The sequence below is a fragment of the Vanellus vanellus genome (assembly GCF_965231255.1).
Source record: "Vanellus vanellus genome assembly, chromosome: 24".
NCBI classification, from domain to species: domain Eukaryota; kingdom Metazoa; phylum Chordata; class Aves; order Charadriiformes; family Charadriidae; genus Vanellus; species Vanellus vanellus.
Window position 1 is genome coordinate 791,024 of NC_138929.1, and position 26,170 is coordinate 817,193.

Here is a 26,170-nt window from a genome sequence, read left to right on the forward strand (position 1 = left end):
CGGGGCCGAGAGCATCCTCCAGCGCCCGGGCACCCTGTCGGCACCGGGGGGCCGGGGAGCGGGTGGGGTGTGCCCATGGGGGCTCCCGCGGGACCCCGGTGCTCTTCGGGAGTTTGGTGTCCTCGGGAGCCTCGTTTGGGGGAAAGCAAAAGTGGCATAAAATGCTGGTTTTGGAAGAAGTTGAGGGGCTCTAAATTTCCCCTGTGTTTAGCGCTTAAAAGAAGGGTTTTTTTGGCACAAGTGGAGCCCCCGCACTCCTCAGGGAGCCCCAGCACGAGGGGGTGGGTGCCGGTGCCGGTGCCAGTGCCGCTGCCAGCACCAGTGCCGCAGTACAGACCAGCAGTGCAGCTGAGTGGGGTTTGGGCAGGAGCCGGTCCCACTCCAGCGGAGGGTCTCGGACACGGACTGTGCAGCCGCTCCGTGCCCGTGGGCAGCGCTGGAGACCCGCTTCGCCCACCGCTGCCCGCTCGCGGGGCGCTCGGGTCCTGGCCCTGCCCGAATCCCGGGACACCCGTCCTGGCTGGACACACACGCTTTTGCAGCCGGGGGTCCCGGGGGGGTGTCCCGGGGAGGGGGCAGGAGTCCAGCACCTGGTGCCCATCGCCTCTGCCCTCCGTGCATCCTGGGGGAAGGTGCCCTGGCGGGGCAGGAGCTTGGACGGGGCGCAGCCCCACGTGCAGCGCTTCCGCGGGGACCAGAGCCCATCGCCCAGCCACCGTGGCCACCATCCCCACCGTCCCCGTGGCCAGGCCACCGCCACGCGGCCTTCCCCATTCCTGGCCACCGCTAGTGGCCACTGCCGCCGTGGGCTGCCGGGAGCATCCGCGGAGCCAGACAGTCCTCGCAGCAAGATGGCTGCTCCCGTGCTCCCGTGAGCGCGGGCGGCAGCCGCAGGCTTTGTTCCCGCAGCCGCTGCGCTCGGGGCCGGTGGGACGCTGAGCGGGGCCACCGGGGCGGGGGGTGCCCGCTGCTCCTGCCTCCCCACTGCCACCTTTTGTTTGGGTTTTTTTTGGTTTTTTTTTGGTTTTTTTTTTTTTCTGGCTTTGCATTGTTTGGCAGGGTTTGGTTTTTTAATTAGATTTTTTTTTTTTTTCGTTTTCCTATTTAAAAACCAAAATCTGGGAAGTTTGCAAGCCCCCTCACCCCAAAGCTTATGGCGGCCTTTACATGGTACGTATGTAGGGGGAGGGCGGGCGGGCGGTGGGGCAGGCAGGGCTGGGTGCTGGGGTCGCATGCTGCCCCGCTCTGCGCCGGGCGGGCGTTAGGTGACCGGCAGCCAGGGCTGAGGCGCCCGGGCGCGAGGCTCAGAGCAGCGGCTCATCCTCTTGCGAGTAAACCCTGCCCAAACTTCCCCGCAGAGAGCGCTCCTGCCCTGGCCGGGGGGGGCAGCAGGCTGGTGGGGGTACGGCGCTGTCACCCCCACTCCTGAGCCGGTCCCCGAGGAAACACAGCACCGCTTTTCCCAGGGAGGGATGTGCACGGTGAAGGGTGCCCGGGGCGGGTGCCGGTGCGCGGCAGGCGCTGCGGGAAGTGCAGGACACGGTGTTGTGGTGCCCCACTCCATCCCGAGCTCTCCCGGCCCCGTGTGCCCCAGACACTAAATGCTGCTTTTTTTTTTTTTTTTTGCTTTTTTTTTTTTTTCTTTCCAAGGAAGCAGTTTTTGCTGGAGCGAGTGCCGGGGCTGTGTGTAGATGGGGACGGGTTTGGGAGCAAATGGGGTCGGTGACAGGGAGGGAACGGAGAAATCCACCCCCGGGGGCCGTGCACCGTCCCGGGTGCAGCCAGGACACGCCGAGCTCGACGCCTGCCCGGCGCAGGGATCGGGGCGGTGGGTCTGGGGCAGGTTGGGCACGTGACCCATTTGCGAGGCTGTCGAAGATGGCAGAGCTGTCCCTGCCGCCACGGGCACCTTTTCCCGCTTCAGGGGCGAGCCCTGAGCCTCGCCGGGGCAGGGCAGGGGCACCGGCGCGATCCCGGCCCCGGCAGAGCCTGTCCCCGGGGAACATCTGACGGGTGCTGGCAACTGCAGAGGAAACATTCAGCAAGACGCGTCCGGGCTTTGACTTTCACGTGGCAAGTCCGTCGCAGTTCCCTAATTAACGTGCTGCGAAGAGATGCCGCTCTGGCCGGCACCCGGCGGCTGCCGAGCGGCTCTTGGCATGGCCCGAGGAAGTGGCTGCAGCTTTTTTGGGACTCCCCCCGGCCGTGGGAATCGTTCCCTGGGTGCTCTGGGCTGCACTGAGCCGAGGTGTGGGCCCAGGCGGGAGACCCGGCTCTGGGACGCAAACCAAACCGCGGTGACTCAGCTGAGGGTGAGACGCAGAGGGAATCCGGGTGCTCCTGCGGGCGGGAGGAGCACTCCCAGCAGGGCCGTGTCCTGGGGTTTCTCTCTCCTTCCTTGGAAACGTTTGATGCTGACGGTGGTTAGAGCCCAGTTTCGGACGAGCAAAGCCCTACTCTGACCTGTCCTGGCAGTGCTGGTCCTTCTGTCCCTGTCCCCCCGCCCTCGCCGAGCTGGCTCGCGGCTCCCGTTTGCTGGGCGAGCGCAGGGTGAGGGCTCCCGGGGCTGGAAGCGGAAGGGCAGCGCTCGGAAGATGCGCCCGTGCCCGGTGAACTGGGAGAGGGCAGCGCAGGGGACCGTGACGCGCCTGGAGGGCAGCATTGGGGGATACGGGCTCCGAGGGTCCGCGCCGTGCCGGGGGTCCGCAGTGCCCGTCTCTGCTGGGCGAGGTGCGCGGTGCCCGGCCGGCACACGGGCTGTGGCCGGGATTGGAGATGCCGGTGCCGCCCGCTCCTCCGCTGGCTCCTGCCGGGGGGCTGAGATTGTCCTCTCTGGACAGAGAGGGGGTTTCCTGCCCTCCGGTGCCTTTGTACCGGGTTATTCTGGTTTCCCTGATGGAGGAGCAAAGCGGGAGTGCTGCTCCTGTCTGGCGTGGCAGGGGGCTTTGGTACGTCCACCCTCCGTCAGGAGGGATCCCTGAAAAACCAGGCACAGCCAGAAGAAACTCCCAGAGCCAGGGGAATACTCGGGGCTGGAGCCGGGGGGACCAGCAAGGCGGCGAGTGAGGATGGGTGACGGCTCCTGGGCACCCCGGGGAGAGCGCAGGGGCTGAGGACGGTCACCCCTTCCCCTCTGCTGTCGGTACAGGATGTTCCTCTGCCCCGGGGAGGGTGACAGGGCACAGGGAGCCCTGGGGCTGCGATGCCGGGCAGCTCCACCGCCACGCAGCCAGCGTGGCCCAGCGCACGCCGCGGGAAGCCCTGCTCCGCGGGAGCACGTGTTCGCAGCTCTGGGAGTCGGGGCACTGCCCTGATGCCTCAGTCAGGAGGTTTCCCACTTCTTCCCGCGGGCTGTGGTGACGGCTCTGGTGCCTGTGGGTTTTGTTCTTTAGAAAAACCCCGAGTTCCTCCTGGGTTTCTCAGCAAGTTGCACAGACCGAAAGCATTCTCTGGCGTGTGCTGCTGCTAAATATCTGTTTTCTTTCCTCTCCCCTCCGTGTTTTGGTTCCCCTCCCAACTTCCCCACCCTGCACTGGGGTCCTCCTCCTCTTCCTCCTCCCACCGCCTTTATCAAGGCTCAGTTTGGGGTTTCAATCCAGTTCATGGAAGAATGTGAGGATCGGACTGAGTGGGGCTTCGGTATAGGGAGGGAGTTAAGTGGATGCTTAAGTGCTTCAGCTGCCCCCGGGTAAACGTGTGCGCGAGTGCTTTGCAGCCCTCGGGGCTGCAGCCGATGTGCGCCCCGTCTGCAGCGGGTCCTGCGCCCCAACCGCCCCGGGGAGGGATGCCGGGCTGGGGCGCCGGCTGCAGAGCACGGTCCCGCTGCCGCGGGACGCAGCGTGGCTTTGGCGCTTCCCTGGGATAGAGGCAAGCGAGGGAGGAGTGAAAACACACGCGTGTGCATGCGCACCCCCCCCGGCGCGTTTCTGAGCTGTGCTCCCAGTCATCCTCGTTCAGCGCCGGGGCTCTGGCACTCGCCGTCAGCAGCGGGTGCTGCCGCGCCGGGGGCTGAACTCTCCCTTTCAGAGGTTGGGTTCCATGGTGGTTCCACACCTTCCCGGCACCAGCCGCAGCACGGAGGTCTGGTGTGACGGGAAGCACGTTTGGGTGTCCCCGTGATCACGAGGAGGACCGCGCGCATGTGCCAGTCCCACCGCTGACACCCAGAGCTGCCGGTGGCACCAGTGAGGCGCTCGGCAGGATCCCCCCGCGCGGTGCCGGGGCTGTCGCACAGCCCTGCCTGCCCCGGGCGCTGCCGCCGTGCTGCCGCAGCTCTTCGTTAGCAGGCAAGGCTAAACGATGAGCACAGGCTGAGGTTTGCAGGGCCCTAATCCCTTTCCCTTGTGTCTCTTTCATCTCCAGTCGAACCAGGAGAGTTGTAATAGACCTTCTTACTAAATTAAATGTAGAGGCTGCTCCTCCAAGGCACGTTTCAGTTCAGCCGTAGTGTTTGATTTCCCAGCCACAGCAATATGGTGCCTCCAGGGAAAAAGCCAGCTGGGGAAACTTCCAATTCCAATAAAAAGTGTAAGCGCTATTTCAATGAGCACTGGAAGGAAGAATTTACTTGGCTGGAGTTTGACTATGAGAGGAAACTCATGTTTTGCATAGAGTGTCGGCAGGCGCTGGTGAAGAACAAGCACGGTAAAGCGGAGAACGCCTTTACCGTGGGCACGGACAACTTCCAGCGCCATGCCCTGCTGCGGCACGTCACCTCCGGCGCGCACCGCCAGGCGCTGGCGGTGAACCGGGAGCAGCTGGCATTCGAGACCCGCGTCCATGGCCACCCGGAGCTGCGCTCGGTCATCAAGGTGGAGGTGAACCCGGCGAAGGTGGCCATCCTCACCACCGTCTACTGGATGGCGAAGGAGGAGATCCCGGACGAGAAGTGCTCCTCCTTGCTTGACTTCCAGAAGTTCAACCTGTGCCAGGCGCTGCTGGCCTCCGAGCACAGCGAGTACTACCACCCCAGCAGCGTCAGGGAGATGCAGGTGTGTATGCCGGGCTGGGGGCTCTGCACCCGCGTCGGACGGCCGCGTCGGGGCCGGACGGTGCCGCGCAGCCGCCTGCCTGCACAGCTGCCTGCGCCCGCCGCGTTCAGCGGGGCAGGTTGGGCGCCCGCGCCGACCGGCTGCGGCGGGGAGCTCCGCGCTTCCCAGCACCGCCTCCAGCATCGCCAGCGCCCGCTTGGCTTTGTCTCGGGTGCTGTGTGCGTGACCGGGAGCCTTAAGCACAAGCTGCCATCCCACGAGCCCCGGTGAAACGCAGCAGGGTGGGTGCGCGCTCTGCCTCACCGGGGCCAGAGTCGTCTTCGCAGCGGGGATCACTGGGTCCTCCCGGCAGCGCGAGCCCGGGAGAGCTGGAGCTGGGTGCCATGGGGACAGGCGGGAGGCCGGCAGGGAGCTGGTGTCCCTGGCGCGCAGGCAGAGCGGGGGCTGTGGCCGTTGGCTGCTCAGGAGCACCGGCATTGCTGATGGGCAGACCTGTCCCCGTCCCCGGGCAGGTAAACGCACCCCGTGGCACCAGGGCACATCCACGATGTGCTGGCGACCACCAGCCCGGTCTGCACAACCGAGCTGCGCCGGGGTGCGCTCTAGTCCCACGGAGGAGCCGGTGGAGCCAGGCGATGTGCCCGTTCTCCAGGAGTTCCAGTGGAGACTGAAGATTCCTCCCATTAAACGTCAACGTGGCGCTTTCTTGGTGTCATTCCCTGATTTGGCAGACCAGGAGAAGGCGATGGGCTCCATCGAAGGAGCCTCGGGCTCGTGGTCACACGTGTGCTTCCAGACTCGCAGGGAGACCAGGAGCATCGCTCCCGTCGGAGCCTGCCGGGCTGCTTGGAGGAAAAAAGCTCAGGAGTTCAATTAGCACACGAGCACTGTGGGTTTTTCCTCTTTTGGCTAAAACTGAGTGATCGGAAAGATCAAGTAGAGGGAGAGTTTAGAAAGGATTTTCTTAATTTTACGAATGCTTCATGCCTGTTAAAATCAAATTAAATTTTTAGTGAGTCTTGGCCATTTGCCAGGCTTTTTAGATCTCTAAAGAGCCTTATTTTGCTGCAGATAGGCTAAATCCGCTAATTAGATTTCTCAGCCTGAAGTGCTACTTACAGCGTTCACACACACCGAGGAAGTTTTCCCTTCAAACCGGGGCGTTTGCCTGAAACGGGGAAAACTGAGTAAAGAAGAAAAAGCCGCCAGGCAGTGTCGGTGCCGCTCCTGCCCGAGCGTGGCCGGTAAAGCACGGAAGCAATTGCCGAAGTCTGAACCAAGGCCGCGGGTTGTCGGCACCTTGCCTCGCGCCCGGCACGGGCAGGCTCCCGGGGGACGGGGGCTCGGGGCTGCCCCGGCGGTGCTCGCTCCTGCTGAAGCGCGGTGGGGCTCCGACCCCCGGCTCAGGGCAGGGACCCCCGAGCCCTCTGCAGCTTCACTGGGTGCTTGGGCTGCAGGCCAGGAGCGGGAGGAGATGGTATATTGGGCAAAAAGAAGGCGATTTCTGGCTTGTATAGGTACTTGTATATACAGCTTGTTTAAGGGCTTCTCTCCGCCTCGGGACCTCGCGCCGCTTTCGGGGAGATCCGAGGGCAGGAGCCTCGCCGCTCGCTGGGCGCTGGGTGCTGTGCGTCTCCCGCCTGCTTTTGAAGTTCATTTGTGTTTCTCTTTCCCTCCCGCCTGCCCTGCGCACCTCCTTTAACTGGCTCAGGCGGCGATCGCCAAAGTCCTGCACAACGAGGACAGGCACAGGATAAAAGCCTCGCCATTTGTTGGGCTGGTGGTGGACGAGACGGTGGACGTCCTGGAGCACCGCAGCCTCGCCATGTTCACCACCACCGTCTCCCCCTGCAACGGGCAGACTTCTGCCACCTTCCTGGGGAGCTTCGAGCTGCCCGCCGGCGAGGCCTCCACGGTGGCAGGCAAGGTGGGCGAGGTGATGCGCTCCTTCGGCATCCCCACCATGAAGATCACCTGGCTCAGCGCTGACAGCGCCTCGCTGGTGGCCGAGCGGCTGAGCGGGGTGGGGACCGCGCTCACCTCCCTCTGCCCACTCCTCATGGAGATGCGCTGCCTGTCCCACGGGAGCTCCCTGCTGCCGGCTGAGAGCATCGTCAGCGTCGAGTACCTCCAGAAGTACGAGACCACTGTGGACGCTGTGTACAGACTCTACTCCAGCTTCAGGGGGGAAAGCAATGGCCTACAGGAGCTGCGGAGCGTCCTGGACCTCTGTGAGATAGACCTTGGGAGCCCCAAAGCCATCCACTGGACTTCTATTTTCCCAGCTGTGGAAGCCATCGATTCCTCGTGGCCCACGCTGGTGCTGCTGCTGGAGAGCGAGGCAGAGCGGTCACCTGTGGCCCACGGCCTCTGCGAAGAGCTCAAGAAGTTCCAGTTTGTTGCTTTCACCAAGATCCTCCTGGATGTCCTCCCCATCTTCCAGAAACTCAGCCGCTTCTTCCAGATCGAGGACTTTGACCTCTCCATCCTGAAGCCCATCGTCTCTGCCACGGCTACCACCCTGCAGGCCCAGAAGAGCACCAGTGGCCAGAACCTCCAGGAGTTCCTCAACGAGATGAACGAGCACCCGCAGGATGACCGGGAGGGTGAGAGCCGCCTCTACTACAAGGGTGTCGAGTTGGCCAACTGCTCCAAGGTGCACCTGAAGCATTTTGAGCGGCTGAAGGAGAACTACCTGGAGAGCGTGCGGGGCAACCTGCTGGACAGGTTCCCCAGTAGCGTCCTGGAGGCTATCAGCTCCTTCTCAGCCATCTTCAACCCCAAGTGCTACCCCCAGTCTTTGGAGGACATTGGTAGCTATGGGGTCAGCGAGCTGAATTTCCTCCTGCAGGCTTACTCCCGGGTGGTGGTAAGCGAGAGGGCCCTCAGCGATTTCCCCCTCTTCAAGCGGATCGTCTTCAGCCTCAGCCAGCTCTCCTTCAAGGACCTCTGCATCAAGCTGGTCTACAGCAACTCTGAGATGCACGAGCTCTTCCCGGACTTTGCCGTCCTTGCGGCCATTGCCCTGGCCTTGCCGCTGGGCTCGGTCCTCACTGAGAAGATCAGCCGGGGCCGGGAGCTGCTGAAGCGTGGACGCTCGCGCTGTGCAAAGGACGAGGGGCTCTCCGACCTCATGAAGATCGCCATCGACGGGCCGGCCATCAACGAGTTTGACTTTGCGTTGGCCATCGAGTACTACGAGAGCATGAGGGAGTCCGGCTTCATCGTGGCGCAGGTGAAGTGAGCAGAAGTGGCCGTGAGCAGAAGTGGCCGGCGAAGGCAGAGCCCTGCGGGCAGGGACACAGGTCCTGCGGGCAGCCCCGAGCGCCGGCTCGCCGCCGCCTTTCCCCGTCGCTGGTCACCGCTGAGGCCGGGTGGCCGCTGGTGGATGCTGACCTGCTCCACGCTGGGAGGAGGAAACGGGATCCTTCACCAAGGCATGCCAGTCCCACCACTGTCCCTCCCTCATCCCCCAAACATCCGTCTGAATTGGCCGGAGTTTAAAATCTTGGGGCCGCCTGAAATCCCAAATTGCGTTGAGGTTTTCTCCAAGGTTTTGTTATTCTTTTGTTTTAGGGAGATGAAGGCAAATCTTCTCTTGAGCTCGAATGTCACATCGCCTTTGCACAATGATACCCAGCAGCTTTTACTGAATACTCTGCAAAAATAGCTGATTTTTGTTGTTTTGGAGCCTTGAGAATGAATGCAGGAGAGGCGGTACGTCTTTCTAGCTCCGTGGCAAACCCCGAAATGCCTGGCGGTGTCTTGTTGGTATTCCTTGCGCACAGCACAAAATATTTTTAGCAGTGGCATCAAGTCATGATCATTTCAAGAGCAAGAGATTTAGAGAATGATACTGTAATCACTGAGGAAATAGTAACTTTTAAATGCATCATTGTGTATATATGTGTATGTGTGTATATATATAAATATATATATAACTATATATATATTAAAAAGGTCTATCTTAATTTTCCTAGTGTTTAAAGTACAAAGATATCTAAAAGGACTTTTTTTTTTGCAATGACAGAATAAATTATAAGCAGGGGTCCAAAAATAATAGATAGCGAATTCCTGGTGTTTTCAAAACGGCATCGCATACCTTCGTTCCCTTTGCACTCTGAGCTCTCTGCAACCTTGCAACCAAAGAAAGGGTTTTCTGACATCTATTTTGGGACAAACTTGAGTTGTTTACCGTATGTTTTTCCTTTTAAGCAACGCCTGGGCGGGATGGGGGGGCTGCGCTCGGCCAAGGGCGGTGCTGCTGCGGGGGACTGCTGGGACCACGGAGCGAGCCCCCCGTGCCAGGGCAGCCGCAGCGTCGCCGTCTCCAGGGCCGGTGGATCTGCTGCCCGGTGGCCCAGGTGGGGTTTGGTGGGTCTGGTCGCTCTGGGAGTCCAGCGCGGTGCGATCTGTTCGTTACTGGTCCGGACCCTGAGCAGTGCTGGGGCTGCTCCGGCGCCGCCGCCGCCGCCGTGCTCCAGCGTTGTGACCGGGCGTTGCTCCGCTTCTCCTGCCAGCAGCCTTTGGCATCGGGGACCGCGCACGCGTTTCCCAGAGACTCCTGGAAAGAGCTGGAGTGAGTTCAGCCCGTGCTTGGCCAGAGGCAAAAGCTTTGAAGCCCTGGGTAAGGAATTTGAGACACCACCAAAATTTGCTGAGAACACCTACCAAATGGGAGGGAGCCAGACTGCTTCTGTGTGAGTAAACAGCTCCCGTCTCCATCTGTCCTGTGCAGACTCTGCGCCAGATGCTCTTGCGAAGCAGCCGGCGTCTGCGGAGACGGGTCCTTGGCAGATTCTCCTGTCGGTATGAAAACCCACAGCGTTGTCCCTGCCGCTTCCAAAGGCGTTTCTTGGAGGTGCGCACATACGCAGCGTTAGAGCACAACGGTTGCTCTCATCTGCCTCGCGGGGGACCCGGGAGGAAACCCACTGCGGACGTGTGCGTAGTCGCTGTGCGGAGCGAGGAGGTGGGGGGGACGGTCCTGGGTGGCCTTGGTTAAATGAAGGGCTGAAACACGTCTTCCAACTCCAGAGGACCCCTCGGAGAGTCGCGTGCCTGCGGGACCGGAGCTGGGCTGAGCTTCGGAGTGCCGGGAAGGGGCTGAGCTGATGGCTCCGGGCTGAGCCCCGGGCAGGGGATGTGCGGCACCGCAGCGGCGATGCCGTGTGGCGTGGCGTCTCTCAGCCAGGCCTGGCTGCCCAGTTAGGAACGGCCGTGCACCCTCGCTGCGGAGCTGGGGGGGCGAAGGGACCCCCCCAGGCTGCAGCGGCTCAGACCTGCCCATCGCTCGGGGACTAACTCGGCGGCTGGGCAGGGGGGTGTCCCCGCGCTGCGGGGACGGACGGGCACAGCGACCCACCTCCGCGGCTGCGGCCGGCTGGCACGTGCCGAGAACATGGCGGGGGCATGGGGCAGCGCCGGCGGTGCCCTTGGCGCTTGTGCCGGGAGCACGGGGCTCCTGCCCTGCCCGCCTTGCGCCAGCCCTTCACAATGCTCCGTGGAGCCCCGAGCACGTCCCGTCCCGTCCAGACCTGGGGACTGATGGCGCAGTGCTGGAGCGGCCGTGTTTGCCGCAGAGGTGGGGGTCCTTCTGCCAAAATGGAGGGAGAGACAAAGAGAGCACCGCGGTGGGCGACGTTCCTGCTCCGGAGCCGCAGACCGAGCATCTGGGGATGCCATTCACCGGCGCAGCCCACCCTGCCGCCGGCCCTGCCCGTCACCTCGGGTAAGGTCGTGTCATTCTATACAGACCCGGGGGCACTGCCACTCTCCCCACAGCAAATCCCCTTAATTGAGTGTCTAATTAATACCTAAAAATACAGCCCGCAGCTGCTGCCGGAATCTGCCCCGCAGCAAAGGTAAGGCAGGAGCCGCAGCGTCACGGCCCCATAACCTTGGGAAGGTGCCCCCGAGAGCATCGTGCGGGTGCCCCGTGCCCCGGCGGGCAGCTGCGGCGTGCCGGGGCGGCTCGCTCCTCACCGGGGAGCTCCGTGGCTGCGGCTGTGCCGCTGCTCTGCCCTTCCCTGTACGCGGCGCTTACGCTTTTGTGATCTTCTGAGGTTCAGGTAAACTGAAGCTGACGGTGGCTTTGTCCCTGTGCCGCGTGGCTGCTCTCCTCTGCAGCCCGGTGGACGCTGAGCCGCGGGGGCTGCCACCCGTCCCTGCCGCAGCGAGCGCTGCCTTTCCTCCTTTGCCGGCGACGGGCACGCAGCCGCTCCTCGCAGGGTGCCCGGGCAGGGCTGATGCTGCTGGAGGCTTCCGGCCCTCCTCCTGCTCACGGGGGTCTTGTCCAGTTCAGCGGCAGAACCAGGACGAAAAGGTCCTGTCCCCTCCGTGGTGTCCCCTCGCAGCCGGGGTCTCTGCGCCCTCTCCCGTCTGAGCCTGTTTTACCCCTGCCCCGAATACACGTTTAATCCATAAATTTGGGCTGAGAGTGGCTCGGCGCATCGCGTCCTTGGTGTGTCAGTGGGCAGCAGCCGCCGCGGGCAGAGGCCGTCCCCGGGAGCCCGTGTCCCCCCCAGCACCCCCGGGCAGCAAACCCCTCGGCCGTGGGGCCCGGCAGCAGCCGCCGGGCTTCGTCGCTGAGCAAACCCCCTTTATTCGGCTACCGATGATGGGGGCAGAGGGCTTCCCCCGCCCTCTTGTTCCTCCCAGCGGTAAATGTGAGAGAGAGATATATTTTTAAGGCCAGTGCAAACCGCACTGACAAAGGCAAGTGGAAACTCTCGCAACCCGGCCCCAAATGCCTTTGTTGTCACCGCGGCGCTCCGCAGGGTCGCGGCTGCGTGTGCGGGCTGGGGGTCCCCGGGGGGCGGCTCCCCGGGCGCCAGCCCTGCCGTCTCAGATGATTTGATGCACAAATACTGTTTCACGCCTCAGAAGGTTAATTACGCATCCTTCACCCATTTCTGCTTGCTTCTGCTCCCATACTCGTCGCTGTTGCTATAATTTTATTTATTTATTTTTAAACAGTTTCACAGATTTCCCTTCTGGGCGACTCTGGAATTAACTCGATCAATGCACGCCTGATGAAGCAAAACATAATTTTTCCCCGGAGTCAGGCCTGACTCAGGGACGGCTCCGGTGCCGCTGAAGAGCCGCCCGTGTGCGCTCTCCCAGAAAGAGGTCGTTGATGCCCGCAGGGCCAGCGCTCGCTGCTCAAATTCAACAAATCTTTCGAACTTTGCATTTCGGATCTGTATCTCGGCTCCCGCGCCCGCCCGCCTGCTGCCGGCGGAGGGGCGGCTGCGCAGCAAACGGCAAAGCGCAGCGGGAGAGCAGCACCGGCCGCGCTGCGCGTCCTGCCCAGCTGGTGTGGGGCGAGCGCCTCGGCACGGTCCCAAAGCGGGACTGGGGATTACGGGTCCTGGTCGGTGTTTCTGACCCTCTCCGGGCACTGGCCGCTTCCGTCCCCCCACGAGGGACTGTGGCTCGTCTCAGCAGTGGGGCAGTGGGCTGGGGGTGATGCTGCACCGCGGCAGCGCGGCCCCACGGCGGCCTTCGAGGCGCAAAAGAACCCGGGGATCAAAACCAAAAAAGGGAACATTGGCCTTGTCCTTGTTCCCGGTGGCAGGACAGGGCTGGAGGAGGTGTGAAGCCGCACGAGATGCGAATGGGCTTTTCTGGCTCAAAGCGTTTTGAAACCTTTTCTTCTTTATTGTGTTTTATTCATTTGTTTGTTTATTTTAACTTTCCCCCTCCCTCGCTCCCAGAGCTGTGCACGGCTGCGGGCGCCCAGCCCGGGCACTCCGCGGGTCGGAGGGGGGGATGGATGAGTCCCGGCGGGAAACCGTCGTGCTGGGGCTGGAGGGGGAGCGAGCTGGGGACAGAGCCTTCCCTCCTTCCCAGGGGTGTTTTCTGTTTAAACGGAAAATTATTAATAACTCCAGGCTATTTTTAAATCGCACGCCGGAGCTCGCGATTAGTTTGCGGGGGACGATGCGAGGCGGGCGGCAGCGGGGGCTGCAGTGCCGGAGGCAGCAGGTCGGTGCGAGGGGAGCCCGTTCCCGGGGGTTTTCACCCAAAATTGCCATGGAGGGGCAAAGCTGGGGCACCCACATGGCTTGGATGGGGCCGGGGGCACCCAAAATTCAAGACTGCTGGAGCAGTGCTGTGGCCAGGGCTACTCAGCCCGGCACTCGCGGGGGCGCTTTGGCTGCTGCCGGCAGCCAAAATGCGCCGTCCCCGGTAGGGAGGAGCCCCCGCGGTGCCGGGGCGGGAGAGCCCGGGGGAAGGGGCTGTTTTCCCCGGGGGGGGCCCCACGGTTTGACGCCTTTCAGAGGGTTCAAAGTGAACTCCTGTGCATGTCGATGCTCTGACGCGAAGATGGCTTTGAACCAGGATGCAGTTTTTGAGCCCAAAAGGCAGAGGGGTGCCCGGGGCCACCCCGGGCTGGGAGCTTTTGCCAAGGAGGTCTAGAGCCTGTGTGCCATGTCCCTACGTGCCGTGTCCCCACGTGCCGTGTCCCCCCGCTGCAAGCAGGGGCCACCAACGCTAACGCTGCTCTCTCCCCTCTGCCTGCCCAGGTCCCTCCGGACACAGCAGCCCCCTCTTAGCATCGTTGCCTATCCCCGGTCGTCCCCTTCATCCCCCCCTGGACATCAAGCACTTTCTGACCTTCAGGCTCAACGGGACGTCACCGCTCAACCTCTTCCCCAACTTCAACACGGTGAGTCCCCGGGGGCGGGTGGGCATCGGCTGCCGGACCCCTCCTCCCCCGCAGCACTCCCTCTTCTACATGGCACCTCTCCTCGAACCCTGCCAGATAATTTCTAGCTTAATTACCGGGGTCTTTGGCTGCTGGACACTGGTGCAACGCGCCTGCCCTGCCCTCCGCGCAGAGCGGTTCCTGCCCAGCCATCGCCCGTATGTACCAGAATTAAAAAGGTGGTTCATTTTAACCAAGATCAATCGGATTTTGTTCCTGGAATCAATAGTAATAAAGTAGCTCTGGAGAGCAGTTCATTAGTTGAAAAATAAATAAAGAAAAGGAGTGAGAGAGAGAGAAGGCATATAATGGTCCGAGGGAAGTGGCTGGTGCCGCGTGGCTGCGGGTGTCAGGCGAGCCTGGTCGCTGCCGGACTTCTCCCACCGCCCGGTTGGGCTCAGGGTCCCCTTGAACCACCGGGCCAAGGGTTTGGGTCACACAGTCAGATGTGTCCTGTAGAGACGCTCTGTTACGCGCCTCAGTGGACACGGATGTGGCCAAAGACATACGACAGCGTTGCGGGTGTGCCGTGCCATTTTCCCCGCTCCGTGCCGCTCTGCCCGGGCTGGTCGCGGCCCCGCTGGCGTCCCCAGCCGCCGGCTCGCGGGAGGGCCGGGGGCCGCTCCGGGAGCCCCTCTCTTGCCTTGCTTTGCGCCCCTGCCCTGGTGTTTCAGGACGCGGCTCCCGGCACCGCCGAGGAGCGGGTTGAGCTCTGCCGAGGGGCAGCGGCGGTGCGGCGCGGGACGCGGGGCTGCTCCCCCCGCAGAGGCAGGGCGGATGTTTCTGGGTTTGGGAAATGCCCGTTATTTTTCCCTCCTGAGCCTGGGAAGGGGACTTTCCTGAGCTCCCTCCCTGCTCGCTGGCCGGCCTCTTGTAAGTGGCTTTGCGACTGAATGTGCTCGGAAGGTGCAAATTATCGCTGAGATCTTCAAAGAGGGCAGCAGAAGTTAAGTACCGGACTCCTGTTGCTGTTGAATGGGATTCAGCCGTCTAACTCCTTTAAGCTCTGTTGAAATCCGGCTCTAGCCTGTCTCTGCCCTGTGCTAACAAGCAGAAACACAGGAGAGGAGGATTTTTTCGATGCCATTAAGGTGGCTGCTCTTTGTCTGGGCTCCCTTTTTTAGTCGCTGGAGTCGGTAGCTGAGTTGAAGCAGACCCTGTTGTTTGTTCCGCGTGGCTCCCGCCTGCCCTGCCTTGGCGCGCGTTCCCCAGGCCTCTGCTGCTCTAAAAAATAATAATAATAAATTGGGGAAATGCATCGCTTGCACTTGCCAGAGCCGCACAGTCCTGTCGCGCTGCTTCTGGGCTCGGCGGGGACTCCTCTGCCCCGGAGGGTGCGTCGGGGATGGGATGGCGATGCTGGGGGGGCTGTCCCGGCTCCACGGGCACCTTGAATTAATTGCTCGGAGCTCAGCCCCGAGTCCGGCGTGTGATGTTCGCTGAGCGAAGCCCGGCCGGCTCCTCCAGGAGTGGGAGCTGCCCCTTCGGGGTGCGTTTGTGCTGGCGGCGGAGGGCGGGGGCGCGAGGGCTCGGCGGCTTCGCGGGGAGCCCGAGCAGAGCCCCCGTCCTCGCCGGACGCAGAGCTGGAGCGTGGCTGTGCCCCGCAGCCGGGCTGGCGGCTCCTCCCGTCTCTGCCCAAGTGACGGTGATGCCAGGTCAGCGCCTCAGGGGGAATTTGGGAGGGCGGGAGGGGGCATCCCTCAGGGTATTTTGCTTTCTGAGAGAGCGGCCGTGTGTGAGTTGCTGCACGAAGAGATTGGGGGGGGGGGGGCGTTTGCCTTTGCTTCCTGGTGGTGCTGTGCGGGATTCGGCGCCGCCCTGCAGAGCAGGAGCTGTTTGCCACCGCTCGGCAGAACGCTTTGCACTTCGAGCAGGTCACAAGGCTCTCATGAACCCGGCAGATGTTTTCCTCTGGAGCGAGCGAAACCTTCCCAAGCGGAGCTCTCCTGCCACTTAAAGCGAGCGCAGCGGGGAATCAATCCTAACGCAGCACAGAAGGCGCCTTTCGTGCCCGAAGGGCCCTTTGCAGCTCCGGGGGTGTTGTGCATCCCCAGCGCGCAGCAGCGCCTGGTGAAACCGTGGCGGGAGACACAGTCCCAACTGATGCTGCGTCCCTGTGAATTCCCGCTGCCGACGCGGCGGCCGGCAGGGAGCTCAGCGCAGGGACCTCTCTTTACATTGGTGGGGACATCCAGGGGTAAATAGAGTAATGTGAGTCAACAAGAATTGACTACCAAAGCTGAGATCTTTATTCTTTGGGGCCCAAAGCCTCCCTCTGCCGTCGGGTCGGTCCCGCTGGGAACCGCCAGGAAGAGCCTCAACGCGCCGGGCTGCGGGTGCCGCTGCGGCACAGACCCTCACTGGTCCGGGGGAGAGCCGGGGGGTCTTTCTCATGTCTGAAATAGCAGCGAGTGCATACGTTAGGGAGAAGTTGAGGGTGTGTTTGTGTTTTCCTTCGGAGAGCAGCAGGAGGGCTCTCAGGTGGCGTGCAGGCTTTGGCCGCGCTCCACGCGGGGCGCTGGGTGGAGCCGGGCTGCGCTTCCCGCAGAGCGCCCTGCACGCTGCACGCGCGCTGGCGGGGCTGCGAAGGTTGGAGCCGTTTTTCTTTTCTTTGTGTGGAAAAGGTGGGTGTATCTCTTGAAAACAAGCGCCGGCCCCGGTTCTGCCCGCAGACGGCAGCGCGGGGATGCCGCCCGCAGCGCGCTGCCGTGTTTGTCGTCAGGGGTGGAGCAGCATCTCTGCCATCTGTAGCTTCCTCCGGGCCTGTGCCGAACCCCAAATGCCTCTTCATTTATATGCCAGATAAGTGAGTAAAATTTCATGGCAAACAGGCACTTCATTAATCACCTGCTTTTACCATTCTGCTCACTCCTGGAAAGGAATTTGGGGTCTTGATAATGGCTCCGTTGTCCAGGCATGTGCCGGGAAGACTGATGCACCTGTCTCGGCAACGAAATAGCTTTGCAGAGAAATACGATCGCCTGAAAACCCAAGGCTCTACTGACAGCAGGACTCAGATAAGATAATCTTCCTATGCCACAGGGTAGGGGAACAATACTTGCATTATAGATTATAGCCACGCTCAAACAAAGAGGTTATTCTTTTTTTTCCCCCCCCTTAATAAATGCATTTTGTTTAAAACAATTATGGCTTTCCGAGCGAGTTTGCTGCCTGGGCTGAGGAGTGACGCCGAGCCCTGGGGAGAGACAGAAGCGCCAGGGGCTGTCATCAGCCCGCACGCATCTGCCTCGCCGGCAGCCCCGCGCGCTGCCGCGGCGTCCACGGGCGCGGGGAGGGACGCGGCTCACGGCACATCACAGGGGCTGTTCTGTCTCTGCTCGTCCCCGCCGAGATACCAGGGGCTGCGCAGGACCGCAATTCGTCGGTCCCGTAATCCGATTAGAGCGGGCAAAGCGCACGCCTGACCGGGAGCGGGGCAGCCCGGGGTGGCTTCGCAGGGGCACCGTGCCTCGGGCGAGCTGCACCCATGGCTGCGGGCACCGTTGTCCCTCCTGCCCCGGCCCCTGCCTGGGCTGTGCAGTGTGCCGGGGGCGAGCAGCGGGCACGCGCGGCTCCGCTCACACCCCCGGCTTTGCACAGGGACCTTTCAGTTCCCTGACCAAGGGCACGGGGAGGATTAATGGCCGATTGCTCGTTTTTATCGCCTCTGCCCCCTGTTTTGGTGGTTTCTGCTCCTGCTCAGTGTCTTGGAATGCTGCCCCGGCACTGGGAGGTCGAAGGCAGCAACTGGGAGCTCAAACAGAAACTGGTAATTTGCCACCCGTGACACCGGTGGTGGTGGTGGTGGGAGAGAGGACGGGGGGACACGCCGGGGAGCACGGCGGGGTCTGCAGTCTGTGCCCCCGCAGCGTCCTCGTCCCCTCTGCCAGAACACAGCCGGCGTTGGGGCGCTGCCCGTTGGGCTTCTCAGGGATGGTTTAAAGAGGACAAGAACAGGCGTCGACGCGGCGCGCGTTGCCCCGTGCGGGGGGTCCCTCCGGGGCAGACGGGGCAGCTCTGCCGCCGCAGCCGCCCGCTGCTGGAGACACCGGGCGTGAGCAGCTTGAGCGGCTCCTCGGCGAGCGTGGCGGGCGCGGGGCATGGCCGGGGCGCGGTGCCGTGCCGGGGCGGCTGTCGCGGCCTGGCACCCAGCCGCCCTCTGCCTTCCCTCCCCTTCCAGATGGACCCGGTGCAGAAGGCGGTGATCAGCCACACTTTCGGCGTGCCGGCCCCGCTCAAGAAGAAGCAGTTCATCTCCTGCAACATCTGCCACCTGCGCTTCAACTCTGCGGTAAGCTGGGCCGGGCGGGCGCGCAGGATGCACGGGGCTGGTGCCGGTGCCGCTGCCGCTGCCAGCGCCTGGGGCTGAGCAGGAGCGCGCCGGGTTGGGGACACCGCGCGGGCACCCACGGCACAGGCAGCAGCTCCTCGGGGCTCTGCCCTCCCTCGCTCCGCGGCTGCCCCGGCTGACGTCTCCACCGACATCTCCCTGCCCGCGGGCCCCGGTGTTTGCCACGCTGGCTCTTTCTGCTCCTCCTCGTTTTGTTCAGGTCTGTTCCCTGCTGCCGCGGTCTCGGTGTTTGCGCTTAAGCGGCTTTATCAGCCCGTGCAATTCACATCTGGTCCTTGGGAGCTGAATATAATCTTCCCTGCCTTGGCTGCCCGGAGCGCTGGTGTGGCAGGTGGGGTTCTTTTTTCCTGCCTTTTATTCTAAGTAAACCAACCGCCTCGTAGAGGGGAGGAAGGAAACATGCATTGATCCCTGCGGTGATGAATTGCACACGGCCGATCGTTTGTGGGGAAAACTGATAAAAAGGTTTGAAAGGGAGTCCTCGCTCTGAGCCGGCAGGAGAGGGACTGGGAGCGGGCAGCCGGGCTGGGAGCGGAGCGGCCAGAGCCTCCTCTGCACAGGCAACCGCTCGGAGCCCTCCGTTTCACCGTGCCGCTGCGGGGCATGGCGTGTGGGGCAGGCGCACACGTCACCTATGGCGCTGCCGAACTGGCAGCATCCCCCGGCCTCGGCGTCCCTTCCTGGGGGAGTGGGGCAGCGCTGACCCCCTGTGCCCACGGGACGACGGCCCCGAGCGCAGTCTCGTCCGCCGGAGCTGCCGGCGCGCTCGGGGTCTGGCAGCGCCGGCTGCCGGGAGCTGCTCTCGCCTCCCCCGTGCCGCTGCGCCCGTCCCTGCCCGCGTCCCCCCCGAGGTGATGGCTGCGGGAGAGCGCGTACTGGCGCAGACCCTCGCACGGCACTTGTCTTCCTGCGCAGAGCGGTGGCGGTGACGGGTGACCTACTTAGGCGGCAGCGCAGCCCCGTCCCAGCCCCGTTATCTGGGGAAGTTTATTGTATTTGCTAATGAGGCCCCGCGCTCCGACCGGCCCTTCGCTTTCCCACGTACCCGCCCGCCGCTGCCCGGCCCCGGACACCGCTCCCAGCCCTTGGGCCGCCGCGGGGGGAGGGAAGGGATGCTTCGTCCTACCGAGCGCGGGAAGCCTCAGCCGGCCTCTGAGAGCGCCGTGCAAATTACTCCGTGCTGCACAGCGGTACAGTGTCTTAATTCATATTGGATTTAGTTTCCATAAATTGCCAAACTGTAGTTGTTTTGGGGGACAATGTGGCTTTGTCCCCGACTGAGGAGTACACAAATGTTCGGGTGATTTTCTTTTGTGTACATTTTTATCAGTTCGGTGCAGGCATGAACCCATCAATGTGCGCTTCATTATTCAGCATTCGCTGGGAGAAAGGAGCCCGTGAATGTAAATTGCGTGTTAGAAACCCGTTAGGTTACAATGGGAGATGTGTCCTCCCCACCAACGTTAGTTTTTTATTTTATTTTTACAGCTAGCAATTCCTTGTATGTTTCTGAAGTCATAAATTTCGCCCGAAAGCTTCTTTTAAAAGTGACTCAATGCATTTAATCAGAGCAGGGTCCTTATCTCGGCCGCGCAGTGCGGTGATGTCTTAGCGAAGTGATACCTCGGCTGAATACACTGGTGTGCAGAGCACTCTGGCAGGAGGAGGAAAGCAGCTTTGCGCTGCACCCGGCCAAAAATACCCCCTCCGAGGTGTCCCCGGGGATGAATGTCACCGGGGGAGGTGGCTGCACTGGAAACGTGTCCGAGCAGCCGTGGCTCGGGGCTGACCCCATCGCCCGTCCTCTCTGTGTCCGTCCGTCTGTCCGGCCACAGCACCGACGCAGCCGTCCCCGTCTCTCCCTCCCCAGAACCAGGCGGAAGCGCACTACAAGGGCCACAAGCACGCGCGGAGGCTGAAAGCCATCGAGGCCATGAAGAGCAAGCAGAAGGCTGCGGGGGCTGCGGCGGTGGCCACCGGCCGGGACGGCGCAGCCGACTTTGCCCCCAGCCCCGAGGGCAGCGGGGAGCCCGGCGGTACAGGTACGCGGGCAGGGGGCAGGAGGGTCCCGCGCCGGCAGCCCGTGACGCCGGGGTGAGCGAGCTGGCCGGTTCCCGGGGGTGCAGCGGCGTTTGCGTCCGCGTCCCGAGGAGCCCCATTCAATCTTGAAGCGCAGCAGCCTCGTGTCTGAGCATCCCGCCACGGGCAGCTGCTGGTCGGGCTGGGGAGGGCTGCGATTAGTGCGGCATAAATGCGACAGCGAGTGTTAATAAATGAGCTTTTGTGCTCCGCTGGTGTCCCCGGTGTGCCCGGCTGGGGCAGCGGCGCGGGGAAGGGGTGGCAATCCAGCCCAGGAGCTCGTGGCTCCTACGCCTCCCTGCCGCCGCGTGGGGAAACGGCGGCTGTTTCCCCCGTGATTCGGTGTCTCTGGGAGGTCAGGGCTGCAGGAGAGGCAGCGTGTCCTGCCCGTGCCCCGGTGAGGGCTCGCGCATCCCCAGGGCTCTGCCCTGCGCTGGGACGGGGCTGGAAGGGGACAGAACCCCCTGAGCCGAGGCAGCGCCAGAGCTCACCGGGGCTTTTGTGCTGCGCCGGGCTGCCACGAGCCGCAGACAAAAGCGGTAACAGGAGAGACCTTGGGAAGAGCCGTCCTCCGCAGGGATGAGCGTGAGCAGACAGTGCCCGAGATGGTCTCGGGGGTGACGAGGGTGATCTCTAAAATCCAGAAAACCCATTCCAGCACAGAGAACTCTCTCTTTCTGCCCATTTCTTTCTTTCCCCCCCCCTTTCCCCCTTTCCTTTCCCTGCCGCCAGCTCAAGCCGACGGCCTGCAGGAGCCGGAGGGTGAGCGCAGCAGCCTGGGGCTGACGCCCGGCGCCGAGGAGTCGCCCGCGGAGCTGTCGGGCAGCGTGGCCCCGCTGGGCTCCCCGCCGGCCTCGGAGCTGTCGGAGGGCACCTCGGACGCCACCAGCGTGGCCTCCTCCGCCGCGCAGGCTGCCGAGGCGCAGGCGGCGGAGTCGGGCAGCAGCGTCAGCTCGGCCCCCGAGAGCGAGAAGGAGGGGAAGAAGAGCAAACAGCACCTGTACTGTCCCACCTGCAAAGTGACCGTCAACTCCCTCTCCCAGCTGGAGGCTCACAACACCGGTAAGGGCATCGCCCGCGCTGGGGACGGGGGGACGGGCCCCTCGCAGCTCTGTCCTGCGCTCCGTGCAAAGCCCCGCCGTGCCCCGTCAGCAGCCTCGCAGGGCTCGCGTTAACGGCCAGCGTTAATGAGTGTTGCTTTAATCAAAAAGGGTTAATTAAGGCGGCTTGCAAAGATGCGCGGCAGTGTTTTACCTGTGCTGCGGCTTATGGAGTGAATTTTAGCAAGGTCAGAGGCTCTCTCATTGTTCATGTCTCTTAATTAAAGACGTTTTCAGATACATTTAATCAAGTGATTGGAGGCTGCTTTACATTCCGTTGCAGTTTGGCTCTAAGCGGATGGCACCTGAGTGGCAGTGCCAGTGCAGACCAGGATAATCCCTCCCAAAGCAGCTCAGTGCTTCGGGCTCCGGGTCGTTTTGAGACGCCCCTTGGGAATTTAACGGGCTTCAGGACCCAGCAGCAAGCCGCGGCTGACGGGCTGTGCCTGGCAGCCTCCTCGGGTGGGCGAGCGTCTGGGGCTGGCGAGGGTCCCCCCGCAGCCGGGGGTGGCCGGTGGGGAGCAGGGGGTGCCCGGACACCGCAGGATGGCGGCAGGGGGGCGGCTGCTGCAGTGCGGGGGGGTCTGTGAGCCCTGCAGCGCCAGCTCCCGGCTCACCCCCTTCTCCGGGGGATGCTAAACAAGGACGGGCACCCCGGTTTTAAAGGGAAGGGCCTCCTCTCCCCCAGTTCAGCACAAACTGGGAACCAGTTCCCCCAGCCCCGAGCACCCGCCGGGCAGCAGCAGCAGCCGTGCGCAGGGGTCGGCTCAGGACACCGCCGCGGCTTAGCTGCAAACGTGTCCTTTTGCTTTTGTCAGCTCCGGTTACAAATTTAGGAGCTGATTTGGGGAAATGGAACAAACAAACAAACAAACAAAATGTTTGCAGGCTTGTGCTCCTCCGTGGCTGTCACACGGACGCGGGCTCCTTGCTTAACGCCTTAAAAAATAGAATGAATTAGTGGTGGCTTGAATTACTTGCCCCCCGCCCCCCTGCCGTCCCCGGGCTGGCAAGGTCAGGACAGAGCGCCCCGTCCCCAGGTGTGCCGGGATTTCGGGTGCCTCCTTCCCCGCCTCCTCTAACCCCGCCGAGCTATTCCTGGCGCTGCGGCCGGATCCTCGCTGACCTTGGGCACGGCTCAGATGCTGCAGCACGGCGGGCGACGCGTGCCCCGTGCTGCGGACTGCGCTAACGCCCGGGGACAGGCGACAGGCTCCAGCACACGCTTAAAATAGCAGTTTCTCCGACGGTCTGGCACATGGAGAGAGAAGGGGGGGGTCTCTGGGCAGCCGAGCATTTCTGGTCCGCCTGTGAAGCACAGCTGGCCACGAGAGCTTGGCAGGGTTGGGAACGGGCTGCCGCAGCCCCGGCAAGAGTCTGGGCTGCCGGGCAGCTCCCTGTCCCCTCCGGCTGCGAGTGCCGCCGGGCACGGGGAGAGGGGGGCAGCGGGGTCCCGCGGGAGGGGGGGACGCAGAGCGCCATCGGGCAGGTTGCTCGGAGGGCATCCCTTCCCGCTGCCGCGGCACTCGGCACGGCGCGGGGTTCGTTTGCAAAGTGCGCGTTCACTGAGCGTCCCCTCTGCCGCGCAGGCGCCAAGCACAAGTCGATGCTGGAGGGTCACAGCACCCAGATGCGGCGAGGCCGCGGCAAGCTCCTCTCCCGGGCAGGGCACAAGTCCAAGCGCATCGGCAACAAGGGCAGCATCAACATCCAGAACAAGGCGTTTCACTGCCAAGTGTGCGAGATCTACGTGAACTCGGAGACCCAGCTCAAACAGGTGACGAAGCCAGGCCTGCCACGTGCCTTTCCCCCGGGGGGGGTGCGGGGACACCGGGCACGCGGACCCCTCTGTACCGGCACCGGGGGCTCGGGGGTGGGTACCTGGCGGTCTCCTGCGCGGAGGTGATGGGCGTCCCCCGTGGACCCGAGCCACGCGGTGCGGTGGGTCTGCCCTCGCTGTCCTGGCTCCGGGTGATGGGGCTGTTTTGCTCTCCCAGCACATGAACAGCCGGCGGCACAAAGACCGGCTGGCGGGGAAGCCGCCCAAGCCCAAGTACAGCCCCTATAACAAGCTGCAGAAGAACGCTGCCCTCGCAGTGAGTATTCTCAAGGTACCTGTCTGCCTGTGAATTACCCACCCGGTTTGCTCTCCGAGACCTCGTTCGCCACCTTAGCCGTCTCCTGCAGGGAGGCAGCGCCTTCCTTAACGCTTCCGCTCTCACGGTCACATCTAAGCCGGTCCCCCTGGGGAGGGCGGGCTGTAGTGCTGAGAGGAGTTCCGCGGCTGTAAGGGTGGGAAGGAAAGCACGGGAAAGAGTTGCGAGTCCTCCGGCAGCAGCGTTCGCCACGGCAGCAGTTGTGATTCTTCCACCTGTCCCGCGATTCCCGAGCGGGAGAGCAGCGGTGGGTGGATGCTCGGGGCTGGCACGGCTCACTTGAACCGAGCCCAAGCGTCCGCTTGCGGACACGTAACTTAGCAGAGAGTTGGGCAGCAAACGTCATCCCGGGGCACCACGGGGAAAGCACTGCTGCGGGGAGCAGCCCGGCGGGCGCGAAGGCCAGGGCAGGTCTCTGGGTCGGGGTGGTGGGGCCGAGGACCTCTCCGGGAGAACATCGCGACGGGGACATCCCTGTGTGCTCTGAGCTGGGGGCGGCCCAGCGGGGACCGGCTGTGGGATGGGGGGCATGGTGTGCCGGGGCCGGGGGCTGCGTTCAGTGCAGGAGGTGCTGAGAGCTCAGCTGGAGGCGAGCGTGGGCAGGGGCTGATGGGGGAGCTGGGGCTGGGGGCTCTCCTGCCGCCGGGCGCCTCACAGTGTCTCTCCTCCTCCTCCTCCCCGCAGTCCAAGCTGGCTTTGCAGAAGCATCTCACCAAAACCCTGGCGACACGCTTCCTGCCGAGCCCGCTCACCACGGCCGCCATCTGCGCCATGCCTGGCCCCCTCGCCCTGCGACCAGCCGCTGCCACCACCCTCTTCCAAGCCCCGATCCTCGGACCAGCCCTTTTCCGAACGCCGCCAGCCCACGTCCGCACCACGCCGGGCCCCATCGTCTTCGCACCCTACTAGAGCCGCTCACCCGCCGAGGGTCCATCCGCCGCGGACCGGGCTGTGCCGCGGGGGCTGCGCGGTGCGGAGCGGCGCTCCCGGGCAGACTGCTCTTCCGGCTGGTGGGAAACCATAGTCGTAGACATCAACCTCGGCTTCTCCTTTGCTTCCAGCGGGCTCCTGCTGGAGCCAGACACCCCGGCAGAGCCCGGCCAGCCCCGCCGTCCATCCCCGTGTCCCTCAGCACCCGCGCCAGCCCCGCGCCCAGCACAGGAGAGGATGGTGCCCGAGTCACCAGGACCCTCTTGTGTCCCATGGACAGGGGCTGCCTGTCCTCGGCCCGCTGGTTTCTTGTTCATTGCCCTCCCAGTTACCAGACTGGAAGAAGAAGAGCCGGCTGCTCCCCGGGGAAAGGAGCATCCCCCTGGCCGGCCAGACCCTGCCAGCCCAGTGGGAAGGGAACTGCGAGGGGAGCCTCAGCCCAGCGCATACTGGGAGAAACGACCCCGCCACAAGTGGAAAGTTGGCAGTTCCCTCTCAGCCCGGGCTGGCTGTGCCTTCGCCAGCCCTGCACTTGCCCGTGCTGGCTGGGGGCTTCCGTGCTGCCCACCAGCCCCCCTCTGCCCCACAACTCCTTACGTCCCACCAGCCAAAGAGCCCCCGCCACGGTGGGCACCCGCCACACTGACCGTATCTTCACTCCGAGAGCAATAGCTGAAGCCCAGGGCCGGCGCCTCCTCCCTCCAAAGCACACCGCCCCTGCCCTGGACCCCGAGAAGCACACAACGCGGGCGTGTGGCCGGAGACGGGCTCCCCTCCAGCCCAGCGAGGACGGGAGAGCCGGGCTGCCCGGTGCGGGCTCCCCGAGGAGGTGAGCCCATGCTCGGTGCCAGCTGTTTGCCTCTGTCCCGCCGGCGGGGGACGGCCCTGCCCCTACCTCCCGGGAGATGCTGTGAGGCTGAGTGAATGTCCCTAAAGCACTTTCGGTTCTCCGGTGAAAGGCAATGCTGCTGCTCGCCCGCCAGCAGCCGCCGTGCCCGGCCGTCCAACCCCATCCCCATTCGGAGCTTCCAGGGAGTTACCGATGACTCCCAAAAACAAAGGCGTCCCCGGCAGCCTGGACAATCAGGTACGAAGGAGCAGGCGGCGCCCACAGCCTGCGCCCGGCGCTCTCCCTGTGATGCTCTCATCACAGCCTGCGGAAAACCAGGCTCCGAAGGGACCCTGAAGCCGTAGCTCTGCTTTTCACTGTGCTCAGAAAGCCCAGCAATGACCTGGTCTGAAAACTGTAACCACGGCGCTCCGGGTTCCCAGCGCGCTGCTGTAAATAGAGATATGCAGGAAAGTTGCAACCCAATGGAACCTTTCGCTGGAGTGACAGCCCACCCCGATCTATGCAATCCAGGGGGAGCAGCTCGCCCGCCGCATTTGCCGTCTGCGATTTCCTTTGGTGCTCATGCTGTCTGTACAGCCAAGAGTGGTGGTCGGAGCAGAAAAAAACAACGCAACGCTTCGTTCTGTGCAGACGATCCCCTTCCCGTCCCCCGGCCCGGGGTGCCGGCTCAGAGACCTCAGCTGCGGCCCACGCTCCCTCCCGGCCCTGGGGAAGAGGCAGGTCGGTTTGTGCACCTGGGAATCCACACGCACAAGCACACGTAGCCGACATGTTGGCCGTAAGCAACGCCTGGATTTCAGGAGGACTTTTGCCCGGCACGCTCCACCGATGCTCAGGACGAGGTCCTGGCAGTGGGAGGTGAATGGGAACCAGCCAGCGGGTAACTCACACGGCTAACGTGCTGCTGCTTCCCAGAGCTGGAGCCTCGGGCGAGGGCAGGGAACCTGCACAGAGGAGCAGGACAGTTCGGAGCCGTACGCCTGCGTCTGCAGGGCCT

The 26,170-nt window shown here is 63.4% G+C and overlaps 2 protein-coding genes across 2 annotated transcripts in view; both read left to right on the plus strand.

Moving 5' to 3' along the window:
- The window catches only part of ZNF385C (zinc finger protein 385C), a gene marked incomplete at its 3' end in the record, with an annotated part of 77,361 nt that extends 53,062 nt beyond the window's left edge, over positions 1-24,299 (plus strand). Inside the window, exons 3-9 of the mRNA XM_082494855.1 lie at positions 13,523-13,665; positions 17,885-17,995; positions 19,926-20,097; positions 20,867-21,196; positions 22,824-23,011; positions 23,232-23,345; positions 24,075-24,299. Of these exons, the coding sequence (XP_082350981.1) occupies positions 13,523-13,665; positions 17,885-17,995; positions 19,926-20,097; positions 20,867-21,196; positions 22,824-23,011; positions 23,232-23,345; positions 24,075-24,299 (1,283 nt within the window). The remainder of the gene's footprint in view (positions 1-13,522; positions 13,666-17,884; positions 17,996-19,925; positions 20,098-20,866; positions 21,197-22,823; positions 23,012-23,231; positions 23,346-24,074) is intronic.
- Positions 4,470-8,235, plus strand: LOC309681047 (uncharacterized protein C17orf113; the record flags this gene model as incomplete). Its single annotated transcript, XM_082494847.1, has 2 exons — positions 4,470-4,991; positions 6,703-8,235. The coding sequence occupies exons 1-2, from the start codon at positions 4,473-4,475 to the stop codon at positions 8,233-8,235; spliced, it is 2,052 nt and encodes a 683-aa protein (XP_082350973.1). The 5' UTR covers positions 4,470-4,472.
- Positions 24,300-26,170: the final 1,871 nt, after the last annotated feature.